Here is a 21671-nt window from a genome sequence, read left to right as displayed (position 1 = left end):
CCGTGGGAGGAAACCAGAGCACACAGAGGAAAGCCACGCAGTCATAGCAAGAACGTACCAACTCCTTACAAGCAACAATGGGAACTGTAAAGTGTTGTGCTTACCACTACACTACTGTGCCACCCCAGACTGTACTTCATATTTAACATACATAAAGTATGAATAATTTCAATTGAACAACATAATTATGATAAATTTAAAAGGCAAACACGAGGAAATCTGCAAATGCTGGAAATTCAAGCAACACACAATAAATTTATTAAGTTTTATAAAGTCATTGTCACTGTAAAAAAAAGTCCACAAGAAAATGCTGGAAAAATTTGACCATTTCCCATAGTTCAATAGCTGTCATGTAGGGAGATATCAGTGACTGATTTCATTGTCACCTTCATTGTGGCAGAACAGTTGGAAAATATTTTGAAGATCAAGACTTCAAATCTGGCGCAAAGCTTACTACCTCTGCAAAATCCTCCAAATCCACTGGCAGGATAAGCTAGCTAATGTCAAGGCCTCACCAAGATCCTAATTACATTCAGTCGACTCCAAAGGGCAGGCCATTTTCCCAGCACTCCTAAAATAGACACTCTCTTCTGAGCATTGTCGGAGCAAAATGTAATTAGGTGAATAGAGGAAAAGATTTCATCTGTTAAAGGCCTACTTGAAATGATATAACTTCCCCCAAGGACTCATGAAACCCTGAATCACAATGATTCAATGTGTTAGAATGGCATTGAGAACTATTAATCCATGAATCAAGGGCACACAGATGTTGCAGCAAAAATTGCAGGGAACATTACTCACTCACTCACTCTCTGCATCAAGCATTTCCACCTGATACAAAACGTCAGCCTCATTAGTCACTTTAGCACCCACGGAGGTGGAGGGGAAGCAAGCCATTCTCGTCTGCAAGGAATCCCTTTGTCAATGAATCTCTTGGGATGTTAGCACTTCGCAAATTCCTTCCAGATTGTGTCTTACAATTCTGTTGTAAATATCATCAGCATTGAAGGAATTAATTACTGTTTTGTTTTACTTAGGAAGTAATTTGGTTTATATGATATTATCAAATCATAATCTATAAATTTTGCATTGAAAATGTGACTATCAGGCATCGAAGATCATTATATGCTTCTGAGACTCATACTATTTGCAACATACATTTCAAGGGAGCAGAAAAATACTACAAATGGTGTTCCTGCAAAGTCCACCAAATGAACTGGAAGGTCAAGTCATCCAACATCAACGACCTTTTCCAGGATAACATTCCAAGTACCTAAGCTGTAGATATACTACTTTGGACTGGCTTTGTCAGTTGCATCCACACCAGATTCTCAAAACAGAAACACTGTACCTAGTTCTGTCATAATCATCAAATGGCTAGAGAACAAAATTCAAGGACGTTCTCAATGCCTCCTTGAAGAAGTACAGCATCCCCACCGACCCCTGGTCTACAGTTCACACATTTAGCTATCTCAGAAACCACCCAACTGGAGTGAAAGTTGTTATGATTTGTAACTTCAAAATATTAAATTAATTCAAAGGAAGGTTTGGGACACCAAGAATGCAGGTCTAACTTCAAGTATACTTTGATGTATTTTTACAAGTAACCCATAATTAATTATTTAATCAGAATCGGGTTTAACATCACTAGCATATGTCATGAAATTTGTTAACTTTTGTTAAATGAACAAGAATGCTCAATCTCACATTTACAAGATTACTCAAATATTATTGACATATTAAAAACACATGAGAATTCATACCCTATGGAGAGGAATAAAGAGTCAATGTTTCAGGCCAAGACCCTTAACCATTGACTCTTTATTTCTCTCCACAGATGAGATGCTGATTTCCTCCAGAATCAAGTGTGTTACTCTTGATTTCCGGGATCTGCAGAATCTCTTCTGTTTAACGGAAGTCATCCTCAGTCCTTGGGCATCTAGAGAAGGAAAATAAATGTCAGCCTCCAAAACTAAATTTTAACATTTCATTATATCTGCCCTGGATAAACCTCGATACTTACTCAGAGCAACTCTGAACAATCCACAAGCATGAGACAGGGATCCCACCTGATGAATACTGAGATTTTGTGACAATGCCTATGGGAATGAAAGATTTAGTAAAATTAATGATACTGCAGAATTGACCATCCCAAGCTACCTGCCCGATGATGACCAACCACTGAGATACCTCCAGTCATCCATGATGACAGAAACTTGTAAATAGGACTTAGTTACATGTTTTGTAGCTTAACATTGGGAAAGAGATCCAGAGGAAATTTGGGGTATGATACAGAAAATGGGAAGAATTAGGAAACCTGATGCATTACCAGTTTTGCACGGAGGGGAGAACGTTGCAGTTACTGACTCTGAAAAAGCAGAATAATTAGCAAAAAAACATATGTCAGTGTACATAGTTCATCCAATTTAAGTAAAGAAGAGTGGTCTTATGGAGAAACAGGTCTGGCAAGCAATCCTCAGATTGCTGAGAAAGAAAAATATTTCAGTTCCTGCTTGGGTGTTGAATTTACATTGTTTGATCTTAAGATTAAGATTCAAGATTCAAAGTACATTTATTATCAAAGGATGTACAAATTATACAATCTTAAGATTTGATTGCATACAGGTAGCCACAAAGCAAGGAACGTGACAGAACCCAATTAAAGAAAAAAATAAAAATAAGAGACCAACACCCGATGGGCAAACAATTGAAGCGAACAACCGTGTTCCGAACCTGATTGGGTCCTCCGATCTGAACCCCAGAGCAGCCCAGAGTAGGCCCAAAGCCTCACTTATCAGTTCATCACATTAGTGGGCATGGAGCAGGGCAGCCAGGGCAGTCTTCATAGCCTTAGCGCCATGGAGAGAGGTGTGACCATCGCGGCAAAATCACTTCTCGCCTAGTGCTTGTCACCTGGAAAGGATGATATTTGTTACGTTTACATGGTTATCGGATTTGAGACTGCTGTTGGTTTTGTAATTCTTTAATACAATATGGGTTGAAGGGCAACTTCCTGCTTCCTGGAAATCAGTGGTTGCAATCACTATATTGAAATCTGGTAAGAATCTATTAGAACCTTCCAGTTATAGACCTATTTCGCTAACTTCCCCATGTATGTAAGATAAAGGAATGAATGGCTATAGCAACGCTTTCTTATTTTGAGGAAATTCAAGGAAAATTAGCTGTTATTAGGGGGAGGGGAATGAGGACCATCTGGATTTTGTAAAGGGAGAAGGACCATCGACTCAGTGTTAAGTTTGGAATCTGATACTCGGAGCTTGGGATACCAACTTAATAAAGAATCAGTGGTAGCAGTTTTCTTTGATGTGGAGAAAGCTTATGATACGTTATGGATACAAGGGCTGCTGCTTAAACGGGAAATAATGGGAATAGGTGGGAGAACGCTCAATTGGATTCAAGATTTTTTATGTGATGGTAAGATACAAGTTAGGGTAGGAACAACATTCTCTAAGGAATATGGGATGGAGAATGGGACTCCACAGAGGAGTGTGTGTAGCCCACTCCTATTTAGTATTATGATTAATGATATTTTCTTAAATGTTGGCCCAGCCATTTCCAAACCATTTTATGCTAATAATGGTGCAACGTGTCAGAGCGGTAAGAATATATAAATTATATAGTTAGGAAAATGCAGCAGAAGAGTGGGGACATCGGTGGGGGTTTAAATTTTCTGTTGTAAAGACTCAAGCTATTTGTTTTTTTCTAAAAGGAACATTAACCCTTAATTAATCTCAATCTATGTGGTAAATCTCTTCGACAAGAGTCAGTGGTGAAGTTTCCAGGTGTGTGGATGGACAAAAGGCTAACATGGAAGGCACATGTGAATAAAATTCTAAAGAAGTGTAAAAAAGCCCTGAATGTGCTGAGGTGCTTAGTTGAGTGTGATTGGGGTGACAGTAGGAGGCCTCTTAAATAAATGCTTTAATCAGAGCAACACCTAAATTGCCGAAGGAACTCAGTATGGAAGTGAACAAACGGTCAACATTTCAGGTTGAGACCCTTCCTCAGGATTGAAAAAGAAGAGGGAAGATGCCACAGTAACAAGGTGGGGGAAGGGGAAGGAGGACTAGCTAGAAGGAGATAGGTGAAGCCAGGTGGGTGAGAAAGATAAAGGGCTGGAGAAGGAATCTGATCGGAAGAGAGTGAACCATGACAGAAAAGGAAGGAGTACCGGGGGAGGTGATAGGCAGGTGAGGAGAAGAGGTAAGAGGCCAGAGTGGAGAATAGAAGAGGGAAGGGGGAGGGGAAAAATTTCCAGAAGGAGAAATTGTTGTTCATCCCATCAGGTTGGAGATAGAATGAGGTGTTGCTCCTCCACCTTGAGAGTATCTTCATTGTGGCAAAAGGGGCTGACGTATTGGAAAGGAAATAGGGATAGGATCAAAATGGTTGACCACCTGAAAATTCTGCTTTTGGCCAATGGAGTGGAGGTGCTCGACAAAGTGGACCCAAATTTATGTTGGGTCTCACCAATGTAGAGGAGACCACATCAGATACCGGATACAATAGACAACCCCAAAAGATTTGCAGGTGAAGTTTGAGACAATATCTTTACTTTTGCATCTATGTGCAATGGCTTATTGGGTTAACGTAAGAGGCCATAAAGTTGGTCATCCAATATCAGCAACATCAGTAGTGGAAAAAGGATTTAGTGCTTTAGTACATTAGTAGTGTTGGAGACACTTCATTCATAAGATCTTCAGTTTAGGGTGGATGGGAAAATAAATGGGCACAAATCTTGAGTTGCTTAATGTGGAATATGGTCCCAATGTACTCCTTTCTGTTGCTCCTCCACAGTTTTTTCCTTTGCCTCTGGTTGATTTGGGCCTTCAGGAAAAGATCAAGATGGGAACTGATTTTAAATCAGTTCAGCAATAGATGCCAGACATATACTATGGCTTCTTACATATCTACAGGTAGCGACATGTCATCCAGGTGTTTCTGTTTATGTTCCAAAGTTTCAGGCAACTATTAAGACAAGATTATCAGATAAAGTATCAGTATTCTCATCTGAGATGGTTACTATCATCTTAGCCTTGAAATGGGCTGAAAAAAATACATCTTGGTTATGTATTTCTGTGCTCCGATTCATCCTTGGTTTTGACATCTATTTCAATAGTTATTTCATACTGTAGGCCAGATGTTCTTCTTTGAGTTTGGACAACATCTATTGAGGCTGAAAGGTTTAGGGTTGTGTGTACATTTCTTATGGGTCTTTGTCATATTGAGGCTGAAGGAAACAAGGTGCCAAACGTTCCAGATGAGCAACCACTTAAAATTAAGGATACAAATGTAGAGTTGTATAAAGGGGAGGTGAAAGCCATAATTAAAAAGTATATTCGATCACTGTAGCAACAAATTTGGGATAGGGAAAAGACAAGATGTAATTTATATAATGAGGATCAGAAGATGGCAGAAACTCGACTGGGACACGGTATAAAAGGAAGGAGGAAGTTATACTTACAGGTTTACGTATTGGACATATGAACAATGGGTGGAATAAATCCCTGTTCAAAATTAATATGTATGATACGAGCATTTGAAGGGTGTGCACTTGTCAAGAAATGGTGCAGCATATATCATTTGAATGCAGTTCCTATGAAGTGCAAAGGAAACGTCTAATTGCTAAATTGAGATCTTTGGGACAAACAAAAGTTTCAAGTTCAAATACATTTATTATCAAAGTGCATAACTACATGCAACCTTGAGATTGATCTCCTTACAGGCAGCCACAAAACAAAGAAACCCAATAGAACCCATTACAAAAAACTGTCAAACACCCAATCTGCAGGGAAAAAATAAATCATGCAAGCAATAAAAGTAAGCAAATAACATTCAGAACTGAAATTCATGAACGTGAACCCACAGCCATGAAGCCAGTTATCACTGCAGGCCATCCAGGAGCCCGTTACTGGTTTGCTGGCCACAGCCTCAGCTCAGTGCAGAGACGAGTAAACTTCACAGGGCAACGAGCTGAACACCAACCCGATCCTGAAACCCTGAGCTTTTCAATCTGGCCCAGCGGTTATATCTGCTAAAACTGGAGTCACTCCCTGCTGTTGCTTCGATACGCACTCAGACCCAGGTCCTGTGGCCTTGGTTTGGCCTGCACCCAACCTTCGCAATTCAGCCCAGCGTTTAAATTGGTCAAACCTCAGTATACTTCTCGCTCTTGGGCTGGTGCCAGGGCTTGGAGTTCACCACCTCAATTCAGTCTGTACACACCACACCACAACTGTCTACACCTTCGAGACTTCAGTTCCCACTGCAAAACTTCCAGGCCGTACAGGCAGTTCAAAAGCTCCACTCCGAAAGGGAATTACAGGCTATTGACTGCAATGATCGTTTCTGAAAAAAGTGCGATTAATTCAGTAATTTAGTTTGGTTTGCTACCAGCAAGTCGTCGCTGTCTTCACCAGCACCATCATATAAGTTTAACATGAAAAATGTGTTAGGATATCACTGCCATCATAACAAGTGTGTGTTTGACTTTCTGAAAACTATTAGACTTCTTGATATTATTTGAAATATTTTTGGGAGGGGAATTAGGTGGATTTATTTCTTGTTTCTTTCCTCCACACTCCCAACTCAGCAGGTGGCGGCAATGCACCTTATACTGGCCTGCCAATCGCCATTGAACTTTACAAGAAGCTGATGTTTTGGCGCTTGTAAAAAGCCAGAGGATTTATAACTCCGAAACGTTGAAACAATAGAAAGGAAATCCCACAGCCGGGAATAAGACGTCTACTTTTAGTGAAGCACGCACCTGTGATGGAGAGGCGTAATAACGTCGTGCTTTTAACATATTACCCGTAATTAATTACGTAAACAACAAAGAACGCTTAACAAGCCCGGCGGCTGCGTACCCGTTACGTCAAGGTAAGCGCCGTCCTGACGTCTCGGCGCGGGTTTTAAGGTCAGGACGTGCGCGCGCTCGCGCATGTGGCCCGCCAACGCCGGCAGCATGGAGTCGCTGGTAGCTGAGCTGTACGCAATTCAGGCCGTGAAGTTCGGTAGTTTCCAACTAAAGAGCGGGATATTGTCGCCTGTTTACTTCGACTTGAGAGTCATTGTGTCCCACCCAGCTCTTATGAACCAGGTACGTTTTCCGTGCGCTGCAGAGGTCTAGACCTCTTCTTCGGAGTTGCAGAGGGTAAACATCGGTTGATGCCCCCCCGGCAGTTTGACTCTCGGATAGGGTGAGCAATGCCGTGGATTTGCTAGAGGTGGGAGGCAGTATTGTTTCGAAGGAAGAACTGTATTTCAGTCCAGTTCTCTCCTTTAAGTTCCCGCAGAGCGCTTTATAGTGAGTACTTTCTCCTACTGAATCCGCGAATAGTCATACAACGCCGACGGAAAAAGCGTGTTAGTGTCGGCTACCATGTGCCTGTTTATCCATTGAAACCCTTTTCCCAACTCGGCTGATTGCCTTCTCTGCCAGATGTTCGTCTAGATGTTAAATGTTGTGAGGGTATCCACTGCCTCCCTCCTGAGTGAAGTGCGTTCCAGATTTCAGTCACCTTCTAGGTAGGGAAAAGTTTCTCAGTCTTCTGACTCAGGTGCCAGGGTCCGAGATGTTTCAGATTGTGTCCACGATATCCTGCAGTGGGAGGGAGAACAGCCCAGAGGTCGTGGTACATATTGGTACCAATGACATAGATAGAAAAAGGGAAGAGGTCCTGAAAAAAGACTACAGGGAGTTAGGAAGGAAGTTGAGAAACAGGACTGCAAAGGTAGTAGTATTGGGATTACTGCTTGTGCCACGTAACAGTGAGAATAGGAATAGAATGAGGTGGAGGATAAATGTGCGGTTGAGGGATTGGAGCAGGGGTAGGGCTGCAATAAATCCAGTCGAGAAGAAAAGAAAAGCTTACAAAAGGTTCAGAGAGCTAGATAATGTTAGAGATCTAGAAGATTATAAGGCTAATAGGAAGGAGTTTAAGAAGGAAATTAGGAGACCTAGAAGGGGCCATGAGAAGGCCTTGGCAGGCAGGATTAAGGAAATCCACAAGGCATTCTACAAGTATGTGAAGAGCAAGAGGATAAGACGTGAAAGAATAGGACCTATCAAGTGTACAGTGGGAAAGTGTGTATGGAACCGAAGGAAATAGCAGAGATACTTAATGAATACTTCAGTATTCACTTATGGAAAAGGATTTTGGTGATTGTAGTGATGACTTGCAACAGACTGAAAAGCTTGTGCATGTAAATGTTAAGAAAGGATGTGCTGGAGCTTTTGGAAAGCATCAAGTTGGATAAGTCACCGGGACTGTATGAGATGTACCTCAGACTACTGTGGGAGGCGAGGGAGGAGATTGCTGAGCCTCTGGCGATGATCTTTGCGTCATCAATGGGGACGGGAGAGGTTCCGGAGGATTGGAAGATTGTGGGTATTGTTCCATTATTCAAGAAAGGGAGAAGAGATAGCCCAGGAAATAGTAGATCAGTGAGTCTTACCTCAGTGGTTGGTAAGTTGATGGAGAAGATCCTGAGAGGCAGGATTTATGAACATTTAGAAAGGTATAATATGATTAGGAATAGTCAACATGGCTTTGTCAAAGGCAGGTCGTGCCTTACGAACCTGATTGAATTTTTTGAAAATGTGACTAAACACATTGAAGGAAAAGCAGTAGATGTAGTGTATATTCATTTCAGCAAGGCATTTGATAAGGTACCCCATACAAGGCTAATTGAGAAAGTAAGGCATGGGATCCAAGGGGACATTTCTTTGTGGATCCAGAACTGGCTTGCCCACAGAAGGCAAAGAGTGGTTGTAGATGGGTCATATTCTGCATGGAGGTCGGTCACCAGTGGGGTGCCTCAGGGATCTGTTCTGGGACCCTTGCTCTTTGTAATTTTTATAAATGACCTGGATGAGGAAGTGGAGGGATGGGTTAGTAAGTTTGCTGATGACACAGAAGTTCTGCATTGGTACGTTCCAGTGAGACAGGGAGGTTATGGAGGGGTACAGGTTCAGGGCATATTTGTGTGGAGTTCTGCGTTGAGACGTTCCAGTGAGACAGGGAGGTTATGGAAGGGCACAGGAACACGGCATTTTTGTGTGGAGTTCTGCATTGGTACGTTCCAGTGAGACAGGGATGTGTCCATATCGAGAATATTTTACCTAAAGTTATCTCTAACGATCAAACTGGATTTATTAAGAATAGATATTCATTCTTTAATATTCGGAGACTATTGAACATTATTTATTCCTCTCCATCCAAAGAACCTGAATGTGTCGTTTCCCTTGACTCAGAGAAAGCCTTTAATAGGGTGGAGTGGTTTTATTTATTTGAAATTTTAGAAAAATTTAATTTTGTTCCAGGTTTCATTCCTGGATCAAATTGATCTATCAAACTTCTATGACTGTGGTTATAACTAACAATCAAACATCTCCCTATTTAGCCTATACAGAGGTTCCCAGCAGGGCTGTCCTCTTAGTCCTTTGTTATTTAACTTGGCTCTAGAACCTCTTGCTATTGCTCTTCGGAATTCCAATAGTATTCAGGTATTAAGAGAGGGGATAAAATGCATAAGGTTTTGTTGTACGCAGACGATTTGTTAGTCTACATTTCGAATCCTAAGAAACCTATTCCTTCTGTGTTGTTCATATTTTCTGAATTTAGTAGTTTTTCTGGATATAAGTTACATTTATACAAAAGTGAGTTATTTCCCATTAATGATCATTTGGATCAGTATGAGCAGTTACCTTTTAGTATTGCTAAAAATCAATTTACTTATCTTGGTATTAAAGTTACTAAGAATTTTAAAGATCTGTATAAATATAATTTTCTCCCATTAATTAATTATACCCAGCAAACACTTTCTAAATGGTCTCCTAGGACGCTATCATTAATTGGTCGAATTAATACTATTAAAATGGTAGTTCTACCGAAATTCTTATATATATTTCAAGCAGTTCCTTCATTTGTTCCTAAACGGTTTTTTGACTGAATAGACTCTAAAATTTTATCCTATATTTGGAACACACTCAATCTAGGATTTTTAAAACCTTTATTAAAAAAAAGGAGGGTGGTATGGCTTTGCCAAATCTTAGACTGTACTACTGGGCAATTAATATTCGATATATTACCTGTTGGATTCATTATTCAGATAATAAATCCTCACGGAGGGCTTCAGATTTATAGATAATTGGGCAGTTTTCCAGGGAAGGTGGGACCTGTTCCGGCGGGACGGTTTACATCTGAACTGGAGGGGGACAAATATTCTTGCAGGTAGGTTTGCTAGAGAGGCTCCAGTGGATTTAAACTAGATATGTGGGGGGAGGGGAACGAGAGTGTAGGAACAGATGTATGGGAAAAGGGAAAAAAAGAAGACAGTAAAGTTCTTTGTACTGTTAGAGATAAACAGAGAGGAAGAGGTGAAGAATTTTTTAAATGCATTTATTTTAATGCTAGGAGCATTGTAAGAAAGGTGGATGAGCTTAGAGCATGGATTAATACCTGGAAATATGATAGTGTAGCTATTAGTGAAACATGGTTGCAGGAGGGGTGTGATTGGCAACTAAATATTCCTGGATTTCGTTGCTTCAGGTGTGATAGAATTGGAGGGACGAGAGGGGGAGGTGTTGTGTTGCTTGTCAGAGAAAATATTACAGCGGTGCTCTGGCAGGATAGATTAGAGGGCTCATCTAGGGAGACTATTTGGGTGGAATTCAGGAATGGGAAAGGTGTAGTAACACTTACAGGGGTGTATTATAGACCACCTAATGGAGCGAGAATTGGAGGAGCAAATTTGCAAGGAGATATCAGATATTTGTAGTAAGCACAGGGTTGTGATTGTGGGAGATTTTAATTTTCCACACATAGACTGGGAAGCCCATACTGTAAAAAGGATGGATGGTTTGGAGTTTGTAAAATATGTGCAGGATAGTTTTTTGCAGCAATGCATAGAGGTACCAATTAGAGAAGGGGCAGTGTTGGATCTTCTGTTAGGGAATGAAATAGGTCAGGTGACGGAGGTATGTGTTGGGGAGCACTTCGGGTCAAGTGATCACAATGCCATTAGTTTCAATATAATTATGGAGAAGGATAAGACTGGACCCAGGGTTGAGATTTTTGATTGGAGAAAGGCTAACTTCGAGGTGATGCGAAAGGATTTAGAAAGAGTGGATTGGGACAATTTGTTTTATGGGAAGGATGTAATAGAGAAATGGAGATCATTTAAAGGTGAAATTTTGAGGGTACAGAATCTTTGTTCCTGTTAGGTTGAAAGGAAAGGTTAAAAGTTTGAAAGAGCCATAGTTTTCAAGGGATATTGGAAACTTGGTTAGGAAAAAGAGAGATATCTACAATAAATATAGGCAGCATGGAGTAAATGAGGTGCTCAAGGAATATAAAGAATGTAAGAAGAATCTTAAAGAAATTAGAAAAGCTAAAAGAAGATACAAGGTTGCTTTGGCAAGTAAGGTGAAAATAAATCCAAAGGGTTTCTACAGTTATATTAATAGCAAAAGGATAGTGAAGGATAAAATTGGTCTCTTAGAGAATCAGAGTGGACAGCTATGTGTGGAGCCGAAAGAGATGGGGGAGATTTTGAACAGTTTCTTTCGGTATTCACTAAGGAGAAGGATATTGAATTGTTTAAGGATGAGGGTAAAGCAGTGGATGTTGTCTATATGGACTTCAGTAAGGCCTTTGACAAGGTTCCGCACGGAAGGTTAGTTAGGAAGGTTCAATCGTTAGGTATTAATATTGAAGTAGTAAAATGGATTCAACAATGGCTGGATGGGTGATGCCAGAGAGTAGTGGTAGATAACTGTTTGTCAGGTTGGAGGCCGGTGACTAGTGGTGTACTTCAGGGATCTGTACTGGGTCCAATGTTGTTTGTCATATACATTAATGATCTGGATGATGGGGTGGTAAATTGGATTAGTAAGTATGCAGATACTTACTAAGGTAGATGGCGTTGTGGATAATGAAGTAGGTTTTCAAAGTTTGCAGAGAGATTTAGGCCAGTTAGAAGAGTGGGCTGAGTGATGGCAGATGGAGTTTAATGCTGATAAGTGTGAGGTGCTACATTTTGGTAGGAATAATCAAAATAGGACATACATGGTAAATGGAGAATGCAGTAGAACAGAGTGATCTAGGAATAGTGGTGTATAGTTCTCTAAAGGTGGAATCTCGTGGATAGGGTGGTGAAGAAAGCTTTTGGTATGTTGGCCTTTATAAATCAGAGCATTGAGTATAGGAGTTGAGATGTAATGTTAAAATTGTACAAGGCATTGGTAAGGCTGAATTTGGAGTATTGTGTACAGTTCTGGTCACCGAATTATAGGAAAGATGTCAACAAAATAGAGAGAGTACAGAGAAGATTTACTAGAATGTTACCTGGTTTTCAGCACCTAAGTTACAGAGAAAGGTTGAACAAGTTAGGTCTTTATTCTTTGGAGCATAGAAGGTTGAGGGGGGACTTGATAGAGGTATTTAAAATTATGAGGGGGATAGATAGAGTTGATGTGGATAGGCTTTTTCCATTGAGAGTAGGGGAGATTCAAACAAGAGCACATGAGTTGAGACTTGGGCAAAAGTTTAAGGGTAACACAGGGGGAATTTCTTTACTCAGAGAGTGGTAGCTATGTGGAATGAGCTTCCAGTAGAAGTGGTAGAGGCAGGTTCGGTATTGTCATTTAAAGCAAAATTGGATAGGTATATGGACAGGAAAGGAATGGAGGGTTATGGGCTGAATGCGGGTCAGTGGGATTAGGTGAGAGTAAGCATTCGACACGGACTAGAAGGGCAGAGATGGCCTGTTTCTGTGCTGTAATTGTTATATGGTTTTTTATATATATAAAAATAACTGTCCTTTATGGGTGGAATTGGAGAAAAACTTGGTGAAGGGGGTATTCATTGTCCTCTTTACTGGGAGCTCCTCTTCCTTTCCTGCTCTCTAAGTTTGGTAGACAAGACCTTAATCCTATTATTAAACATACATTAAGAAATTGGTTTCAGTTTTGCAGATTTTTTGAATTAAATAATTTTATCCATTCTAGTAAAATATATCGTAACGTTTTTTAAACCATCAATTTTAGATCAGGCTTTTTTTAATTTGGAAAACCAAAGGAATAATAACTTTTTCGGATTTGTTTATAGGGGATTGTTTAATGTCTTTTACTCACTAGCGGATACATATTGAGTACAAGAGCAAGGAAATCTTGCATTTGTACAGGGCCCTGGTGAGACCACACCTGGAGTATTGTGTACAGTTTTGGTCTCCAGGGTTAAGGAAGGACATCCTGGCTGTAGAGGAAGTGCAGCGTAGATTCACAAGGTTAATTCCTGGGATGTCCGGACTGTCTTACACAGAGAGGTTAGAGAGACTGGGCTTGTACACGCTGGAATTAAGGAGATTGAGAGGGGATCTGATTGCAACATATAAGATTATTAAGGGATTGGACAAGATAGAGGCGGGAAATATGTTCCAGATGCTGGGAGAGTCCAGTACCAGAGGGCATGGTCTGAGAATAAGGGGTAGGTCATTTAGGACAGAGTTAAGGAAAAACTTTTTCTCCCAGAGAGTTGTGGGGGTCTGGAATGCACTGCCTCGGAAGGCAGTGGAGGCCAATTCTCTGGATGCTTTCAAGAAGGAGCTAGATAGGTATCTTATGGATAGGGGAATCAAGGGATATGGGGACAAGGCAGGAACCGGGTATTGATAGTAATTGATCAGCCATGATCTCAAAATGGCGGTGCAGGCTCAAAGGGCCGAATGGTCTACTTCTGCACCTATTGTCTATTTGATTTACCCAAAGTACACTTTTTCAGATATTTACAAAGTAGGAATTTTTTACATACTTTGCTTCCAAGTTATCCCTCCATTTATCCATCTAATATAATAGATACCCTCTTCCAGGTTAAACAACTCCAAAAAGGATCAATGGCTACAATTTATAAATGGTTATTGAATTTATGAATGATATCTAACAATAAAATTAAAGCTGCCTGGGAATTGGAATTTCAAGAGTTACTTTCAGATAGTCAATAGAGTAAAATTTTTCATCTGGTAATACTTCATTTATTTGTGCCCGTCATTCCTTGATACAGTTCAGGGTAGTGCATCGGGCATTTCAAGTCAAGTCACTTTTATTGTCATTTCGACCCTAACTGCTGGTACAGTACATAGTAAAAATGAGACAACGTTTTTCAGGACCATGGTGTTACATGACACAGTACAAAAACTAGACTGAACTACGTTTAAAAAAAACACACAGAGAAAGCTACACTAGACTACAGACCTACACAGGACTACATAAGGTGCACAGAAACAGTGCAAATATTACAATAAATAATAAACAGGACAAAAGGGCAAGGTGTCAGACCAGGCTTCGGGTATTGAGGAGTCTGATAGCTTGGGGGAAGAAACTGTTACATAGTCTGGCCAGGAGAGCCCAAATGCTTCGAAGCATGTTTTGATCTTGCATCAAGTTGGAGAATTTTTGGAAAGATGTTTTTAAAACCTTATCAAAAGTGCTGGATCTGGATTTACAGCCAAACTTATTTACAGCTATTTTTGGGATTATTCCATCAGAAGCAGGATATATTCCTGCTTCTGCTCAGTGGATGATAGCCTTTTCAACTTTATTGGCTAGGAAAGCCATTTTACTTAAATGGAAGGACCCTAACCCGCTTTCCTCTATCATGTCCTGTTTAAGTTTAGAGAAAATGAGAAATGAGACATTGGATACATCCTTTAAATTTGAAGAAATCTGGCAACCTTTTATTCAATATTTTCATATGATCTGATTTTTGTACTGATTTTCTTCCAGCTATTTTTTCAGAACCTTGGATTTGATCGGAGAGTCTCTCTTCTCTTGGTTTTCTTCTCAGAATGGACTGCCCAGTCCTTTTCTCTGTTTAGAATAGTGGTTTTTTTCTCTCTTTCATAAAGCAATTCTAATAGTTCTTCCTTTCTTCATAAGTTGATTAGAGGAGAATTATACATTCTATCAAATTTATACTTTGTAGATCAACACTGTGTGATTCTGATATTGTTTATTTCACCTTCTGTATGTACTATTGGCATGTATACCAGAGATATTCCCCTGGTTGTATACATTTTTTTTCTCAAATCAATAAAAAGATTGAGAAAAGAAAAAGAGGGACAAAGGTTGGAGGTGTTGTGGATAGTGTGGAGGGCTGTCAGGTTACAGAGGGACATTGATAGGATGCAAAACTGGGCTGAGAAGTGGCAGATGGAGTTCAACCCAGATAAGTGTGAAGTGGTTCATTTTGGTAGGTCAAATATGATGGCAGAATATAGTATTAATGGTAAGACACTTGGCAGTGTGGAGGGTCAGAGGGATCTTGGAGTTGGAGTCCATAGGATGCCCAAAGCTGCTGCGCAGGTTGACTCTGTGGTTAAGAAGGCATATGGTGTATTGGCCTTCATCAATCGTGGAATTGAATTTAGGTGCCAAGAGGTAATGTTGCAGCTATATAGGACCCTGGTCAGACCCCACTTGGAGTACTGTGCTCAGTTCTGGTTGCCTCTCCACAGGAAGGATGTGGAAGCCATAGAAAGGGTGCAGAGGGGATTTACAATTAAGTTGCCTGGTTTGGGGAGCATGCCTTATGAAAACAGGTTGAGTGAACTCGGCCTTTTCTCCTTAGAGCGACAGGGGATGAGAGGTGACCTGATAGAGGTGTATAAGATGATGAGAGGCATTGATCGTGTGGATAGTCAGAGGCTTTTTTCCCCAGGGTTGAAATGGTTGCCACAAGAGGACACAGGTTTAAGGTGCTAGGGAGTAGGTACAGAGGAGATGTCCGGGGTGAGTTTTTTACTCAGAGAGTGGTGAGTGCGTGGAATGGGCTGCTGGCAACGGTGGTGGAGGTGGATATGATAGAGTCTTTTAAGAGACTTATAGGTAGGTAAATGGACCTTAGGAAAATAGAGGCCTATAGGTAAGCCTAGTAATTTCTAAGGGACATGTTCAGCACAACTTTGTGGGCCAAAGGGCCTGTATTGTGCTGTAGGTTTTCTATGTTTCTTCCCTGTGACACTTAAACTTTGCATCTTAGCCTCTGCGCTCAGAGCAAAACAAACCCAGGTTCTTTATAGTTGAAATACAACATCCCAGAATCTCCTCTGCTGTTCTCCAGTATAATAACATCCATCCTATCATAAATGGTGTATCAGAACTTCACAAAGTACTCCAGCTGTGGCCTTGTTTATGTCTTGTATAATTGTTATGTTTTTTTTAACATCTTAATCGATAAAGGCAACTATCCCATGTGCTTTCTTAACCACATTATCTTGGTGTGGATGCTGCTTCATTCTGAAATCATTGGAAATGTGAGCGTATATGACTGAAATAAGGAGGAAGTAAATTAAGATGTATTCATAATACAGTTCGTCGGTCACTGATAAAATGTTCATTTTACCGTCTAAATGTAAAGCTATGATAAAGAATTGTCAGATAAATGAAATAATCCTGTCCCCTTCTCCAAAACTGGAACAGGTCTGATTTATGAAAGTTCTTATTACTCTGATTCTTGTGTTATTTCTTTTGTATTCTGAATTTGGTATATCTGGCTACTTTAGTTGTAGTGTTCATTGAGAAATGCATTTCTGACCTCTAGTGGTATAGCACACTATGAATGCATATTGGCTTCTAAGTTCCTGTTTCTTTGGTATTGAAATAACAGATCAAATGTCTTTCCCTGCAGGTTTCTGAGCTCTTGTGGCAAACTGCAAACCGTGCTGGAGTCAAATATGGTTCCATTTGTGGTGTTCCATACACCGCTTTACCTCTTGCGACTATTATCTGTTCTACCAAAGGAATTCCCATGCTTATTCGTCGAAAGGAGGCCAAGGATTATGGTAAAATTCATCATATAATCATAGAATTAAGTTCTTGACCATAGGCTATTCCTAGCTCTTTGTACAACCATCCATTCTTCCCCAAGTGCTTTCCTAAAATAGATTATTTCCACTCAAACCCATACAGTTCCATCCTTAAATGCCTCTCCCACCTGCCAGATCCAGAATACTCTTTTTTTAAAGGAGGGGTTGTCTACATTCCTATGTTTTTAGTCTTTCTCATAAAGGTTATGTATAATTTGTTTCTCTTGTGAATGCTGCTTGTACAATACTAAGTGTCTATGATGCCACTGCAAGTAAACTTTTCATATATGTTTGCATATTTGACTCAAATTCAAATTTGACTTTGTTTATGGAACCAAGTGTTGGAGGGAACACCTATGTTTTTAGTCTTTCTCATAAAGGTTGTGTATAATTTGTTTTTCTTGTGAATGCTGCTTATACAATACTAAGTGTCTGTGATGCCACTGCAAGTAAACTTTTCATATATGTTTGCATATTTGACTCAAATTCAAATTTGACTTTGTTTATGGAACCAACTGTTGGAGGGAACACCAGTCAATGTATTCTTGGTCAACTTATGATTTTCCACACACCTGTCAAATTGTTTTTTTCATTTTTGATGCACCAAGGGAAAAAAGTAGTATTTCTAAGTTCAACTTTGCAGCAATAATCCTTTTTTTATCTGGAGCTATTCTTGTCAGTGCTTTAGCTCACAATTAGCTCACACTCTTGGGTAAGATTAGCTCTATTTACCACATGTAGATCAAAGCATACAATAAAATACTCTATTTGTGTCACATCAAGTCAGCACGGATTGTATTGGGTAGTCCACAAATGTTGCCACACTTCTGGCGCCAACATAGAATGCCCACAACTCAGTAACCCCAACTATGTGGTAAGCAATGGAACACCAGGAGAAAACACACATGGTCACAGCAGAACGTACAGACGCCTTACAGACAGTGGAGGGAATTGAACCTTGATCTTACAACTAATGGTGTAAAGTGTTACACTTACTGGTACACTGTTGCTTGCTTCTATTGTTTGTATGATTTGTGTGTTTTTCTTTCTCTGTGCATTGGGTGTTAGTCTTTTTAAATCGGGTTCTTTCGGGTTTCTTGCTTTGCGGCTGCCTGTAAGCAGACAAATCTCAAGGTTGTATAAAATTTATACGTACTTTGATAATAAACGTTCTTTGAGTCCTTGAACTACCATGGCATCCTCCCCCTGTGACCTTGGTGTGATCATCAGAATTGAAAACAATTCTCCACTTTTAATCAAAGCTCGAATTCTTTGTCTTTTTTAATCTTTGCCTCCATTTAGGAGGACCTGGGTTCCAGATAAAACCATTCTTAACTTGTCTTTAAAAACGCAAACACCAGAAAATCTGCAGATGCTGGAAATTCAAGCAACACACAAAATGCTACCTGGCCTGCTACGTTCCACCAGCATTTTGTGTGTGTTGCTTAACTTGCCCTTCTAGTTTCCAATATTCCTGTCCAGTGTTTGGCACAGTGTCATTTGTTTCTTTTCCTTGTTCTACATTTTTATCCAGATCAGTGCTAAAGATGATGATGAAATTGTTTGTAGTCCTTGTGGTAATTGGTTACTTAAAAATTGACACAAGATTACAGACGATATCCAGTGCACAAGTAGGCCATTTAATCTAACAATTTAATGCCAGCACTCAAGCCTGTATTTTTCTCATTAATATTGATCTGTATAACCATCTATTCCCTCTTTGCACTTAATCCCACCTCCCCTTAAACTTATCTTGACCACTTCCTGTAGTAGCAATTTCTATGCACTGATTGCTCTGGACAAAAACATCTTCTGAATTCTCTGTTTGATTCCTAAGAAACTATCTTGTATTGATTTGTCTCTAGTTATGCTGTTCTGCACAAGTGGAAACATTTTCTTTGCAGCCGCTGTACAATATTATTTGTAATTTAATGACCTTTATTAGTTCACCGCTCAATCTTTTTATTTTCTGGAAAAAGATAGCCTGCACATCCTTTCCTAAAATGTGCATCCACTTATTTCTGTTATAACACTCTCCAGTGTCTTTATAGACAGAGTAACCAGAACATATGGAGTGCTGTTAACTTAAGATGTGTAGATTTGATGCGATTTTCCTTCCTGGACATAAATCCTAGCATGTGGTTTGCTTCAGTTGACTTAGCTAATTTGTGTGTTAACTTACTTCTCTATCCCACGTGGATTTGCATCTTGTAATAAGTAATCTCTTTATTTCTTACCAAAATGTACTGCCTTGCATTTTACAACTTCATTCACCAACTATTTGCCCATTCTGCTGGTTATTCTTCAGTGACTAATTGACATCCTACTCACTGATTGAATATCCCACCATTGTGGCTGCATCTGCAAATTTAGAAATTGCTTTTGATTCCAAAATCTAAATTTTAAACAGTGATAGTCCTACCATTGAATGTTGTAAATTTGAGGTACTTTGGCAAAGGTCTTTTGAAAATCTACACAATTTGTAATCCCTCCAGTATTGATGTACCAACAAGTCGGTGAGATTAGTGTGACGCAATTTGCCTTTTTGAAGTGAGTGATCACAATTTCTTGCTTATTCTATCAGGGGTGGTCAAATATCTACAATCAAATTACTTAAACTAGAGAATGAAATTGTAAATCTTTCACTTATTCAAATTTATTTGTTAGAATTTGTGAAATACAGGAACAAAAAATGTTTGAGTTTGGCCTTTAGCATAGTCAGATCAGTAAAGAAATGAAAGCATGTAAAGGACTCAAGCAGGGGATTAGGAGTGCCAAAAGGGGCATGAAAAGCACAAAATTCAGACCATTTTGCACATCACAGTCGCAAGGGGACACCGGATTGCTTGGAGGGAGAGAAAATTTTAAATAAGCGAGCAAGGGCAGTCAGCACACTTTGTGTGATATAGTCCCAAAGAGGCATTGTGTTGCACATCATTAGGCACTTGGCAAAGAGCAATTTTTTTTAGAGTCAAAGTTCGAAGTAAATTTGTTGCCAAAATAAACGCATGTCAGCATATACAACCCTGAGGTTCGTTTTCTTGCGGGCATACATAGTAAATTCAATAAGCTCTGTTGGATCAATAAAAGATCACACCCAACGGCACTGACAGACAACCAGTGTGCAAAAGACAATAGACTGTAAAAACAAAAGAGAATAAAATAAATAGAGATCTGTGGCATCCGTTAGTCTCGCGAGACCATGGATCTGCACCTGGAAAGTCTTGCTTCAGTCTGTGTTGATAGAGCAGCATTCCTGATACCTTGCTCTATGACAATCAAGCGCAGGATTATAACTGGTAGACTGCTGCTTTCCGTGTTGTGCCGTCATGGTGAGGCAACGCTGGAGTGTCCTCTCCAGGGCGCAGGCCTGGACAAAGTTGTATGGAAGACCGGCAGTTGCCCAAGCAGCAAGTCTCCCCTCTCCATGCCCCCAATGTTGTCCAAGGGAAGGGCAAGGGCTGATACAGCTTGGCACCAGTGTCGTCACAAAGTTGCCAGAACGAGATTGAAGACAATGGCTTAGGGACTCAAGCTCCGGATTTGTCCTCGGGGTTTACTCCTGAAGCCTTTCCCATGAGCGGGTATGGCCGCAAGGCAGTGGAGGTTTGAAATCAGAGTTTTCCCTCTCTTAGATGGACTGCCTTCCCAGGCTGACGAGCCCCATCTACCTGAAGCACTGGTTTTAAGGCACCAGGACCCACCTTTGCCCCTTCTCCTGTCAGTAGAAACAGTTCTGCCGGGCTTAGAGGCTAAGCCACGTGAGAAGGCCAGGAGTTGGACTTGGTTGTCAGAGGCTATTTGAAGCGCATGCCGTGAGGAGCACTTTTAGGTAGTGGGGACTTGTCCCCACTACTGGTCCTTGGCTTGACAAACTTAGAAACCAAAATAAATAAATAACTAGGCAAAAATATCACAAGCATGAACTTGAAGCAGAGCCCATAGGTTGTGGGAACAGTTCAGTGATGGGGCAAGTGAAGTGATACACTCTGGATCAAGAGCCTGATGGTTGAGGGGCAATAGCTTCCTGAACCTTGTGGTGGGAGTCCAGAGACTCCTGAATCACCTTCCTGATGGCAGCAGTGAGAGGAGAGTATGACTGAGTGATGGGAGTCCCTGATGCTGGATACTACTTGCAAAAGCACTTCGTGTTCAATGGAAGAGGGGCTTTATCTACAAACCCCATTTCCAGAAAAGTTGGGATATTTTCCCAAAATGCAATAAAACAAAAATCTGTGATAAGTTAATTCAATTTATTTAACTGACAAAAGTACAAAGAAAAGATTTTCAATAGTTTTACTGACCAACTTAATTGTATTTTGTAAATATACACAAATTTAGAATTTGATGGCTGCAACACACTCAACAAAAGTTGGGACAGAGTTAAAATAAGATTGAAAAGTGCACAGAATATTCAAGTAACACCGGTTTGGAAGACTCCACATTAAGCAGGCTAATTGGTAGCAGGTGAGGTATCATGACTGGGTATAAAAGTAGCATCCATCAAAGGCTCAGTCTTTGCAAGCAAGGATGGGTTGTGGCTCACCCCTTTGTGCCAAAATTCGTGAGAGAATTGTTAGTCAGTTCAAAAGGAACATTTCCCAACGCAAGATTGCAGAGAATTTAGGTCTTTCAACATCTACAGTATATAATGTGAAAAGATTCAGAGACATCTCAGTGCGTAAAGGGCAAGGTTGGAAACCACTGTTGAATGCGCGTGATCTTCGAGCCCTCAGGCGGCACTGCCTAAAAAAAACCGTCATGCTACTGTGACAATTATAGCC

At 40.3% G+C, this 21671-nt stretch overlaps 1 protein-coding gene and 1 long non-coding RNA gene across 3 annotated transcripts in view; one reads left to right on the top strand and one right to left on the bottom strand.

The window, feature by feature from the left end:
- Positions 1 to 254: 254 nt before the first annotated feature.
- On the bottom strand, positions 255 to 6894 carry LOC140728500 (uncharacterized). Of its 2 annotated transcripts, none has more exons than XR_012099087.1 (3): positions 6788 to 6894; positions 2024 to 2099; positions 255 to 1939 (listed from the first exon to the last, which is right to left on the bottom strand). It is a non-coding gene; the product is annotated as an uncharacterized lncRNA (long non-coding RNA). The 2 variants fall into 2 exon arrangements; XR_012099088.1 differs by lacking the exon at positions 6788 to 6894 and adding an exon at positions 2734 to 2904.
- A 67-nt stretch (positions 6895 to 6961) lies between these two features.
- umps (uridine monophosphate synthetase) overlaps positions 6962 to 21671 on the top strand; it is a 40880-nt gene continuing 26170 nt past the window's right edge. Inside the window, exons 1-2 of the mRNA XM_073047300.1 lie at positions 6962 to 7120; positions 16710 to 16863. Of these exons, the coding sequence (XP_072903401.1) occupies positions 6962 to 7120; positions 16710 to 16863 (313 nt within the window). The remainder of the gene's footprint in view (positions 7121 to 16709; positions 16864 to 21671) is intronic.

Source organism: Hemitrygon akajei, chromosome 5 (assembly GCF_048418815.1).
Source record: "Hemitrygon akajei chromosome 5, sHemAka1.3, whole genome shotgun sequence".
In the NCBI taxonomy this organism is placed as follows: Eukaryota; Metazoa; Chordata; class Chondrichthyes; order Myliobatiformes; family Dasyatidae; genus Hemitrygon; species Hemitrygon akajei.
Note: the sequence above shows the minus strand (reverse complement) of the source record. Positions and strands in the feature narration are given on the sequence as shown.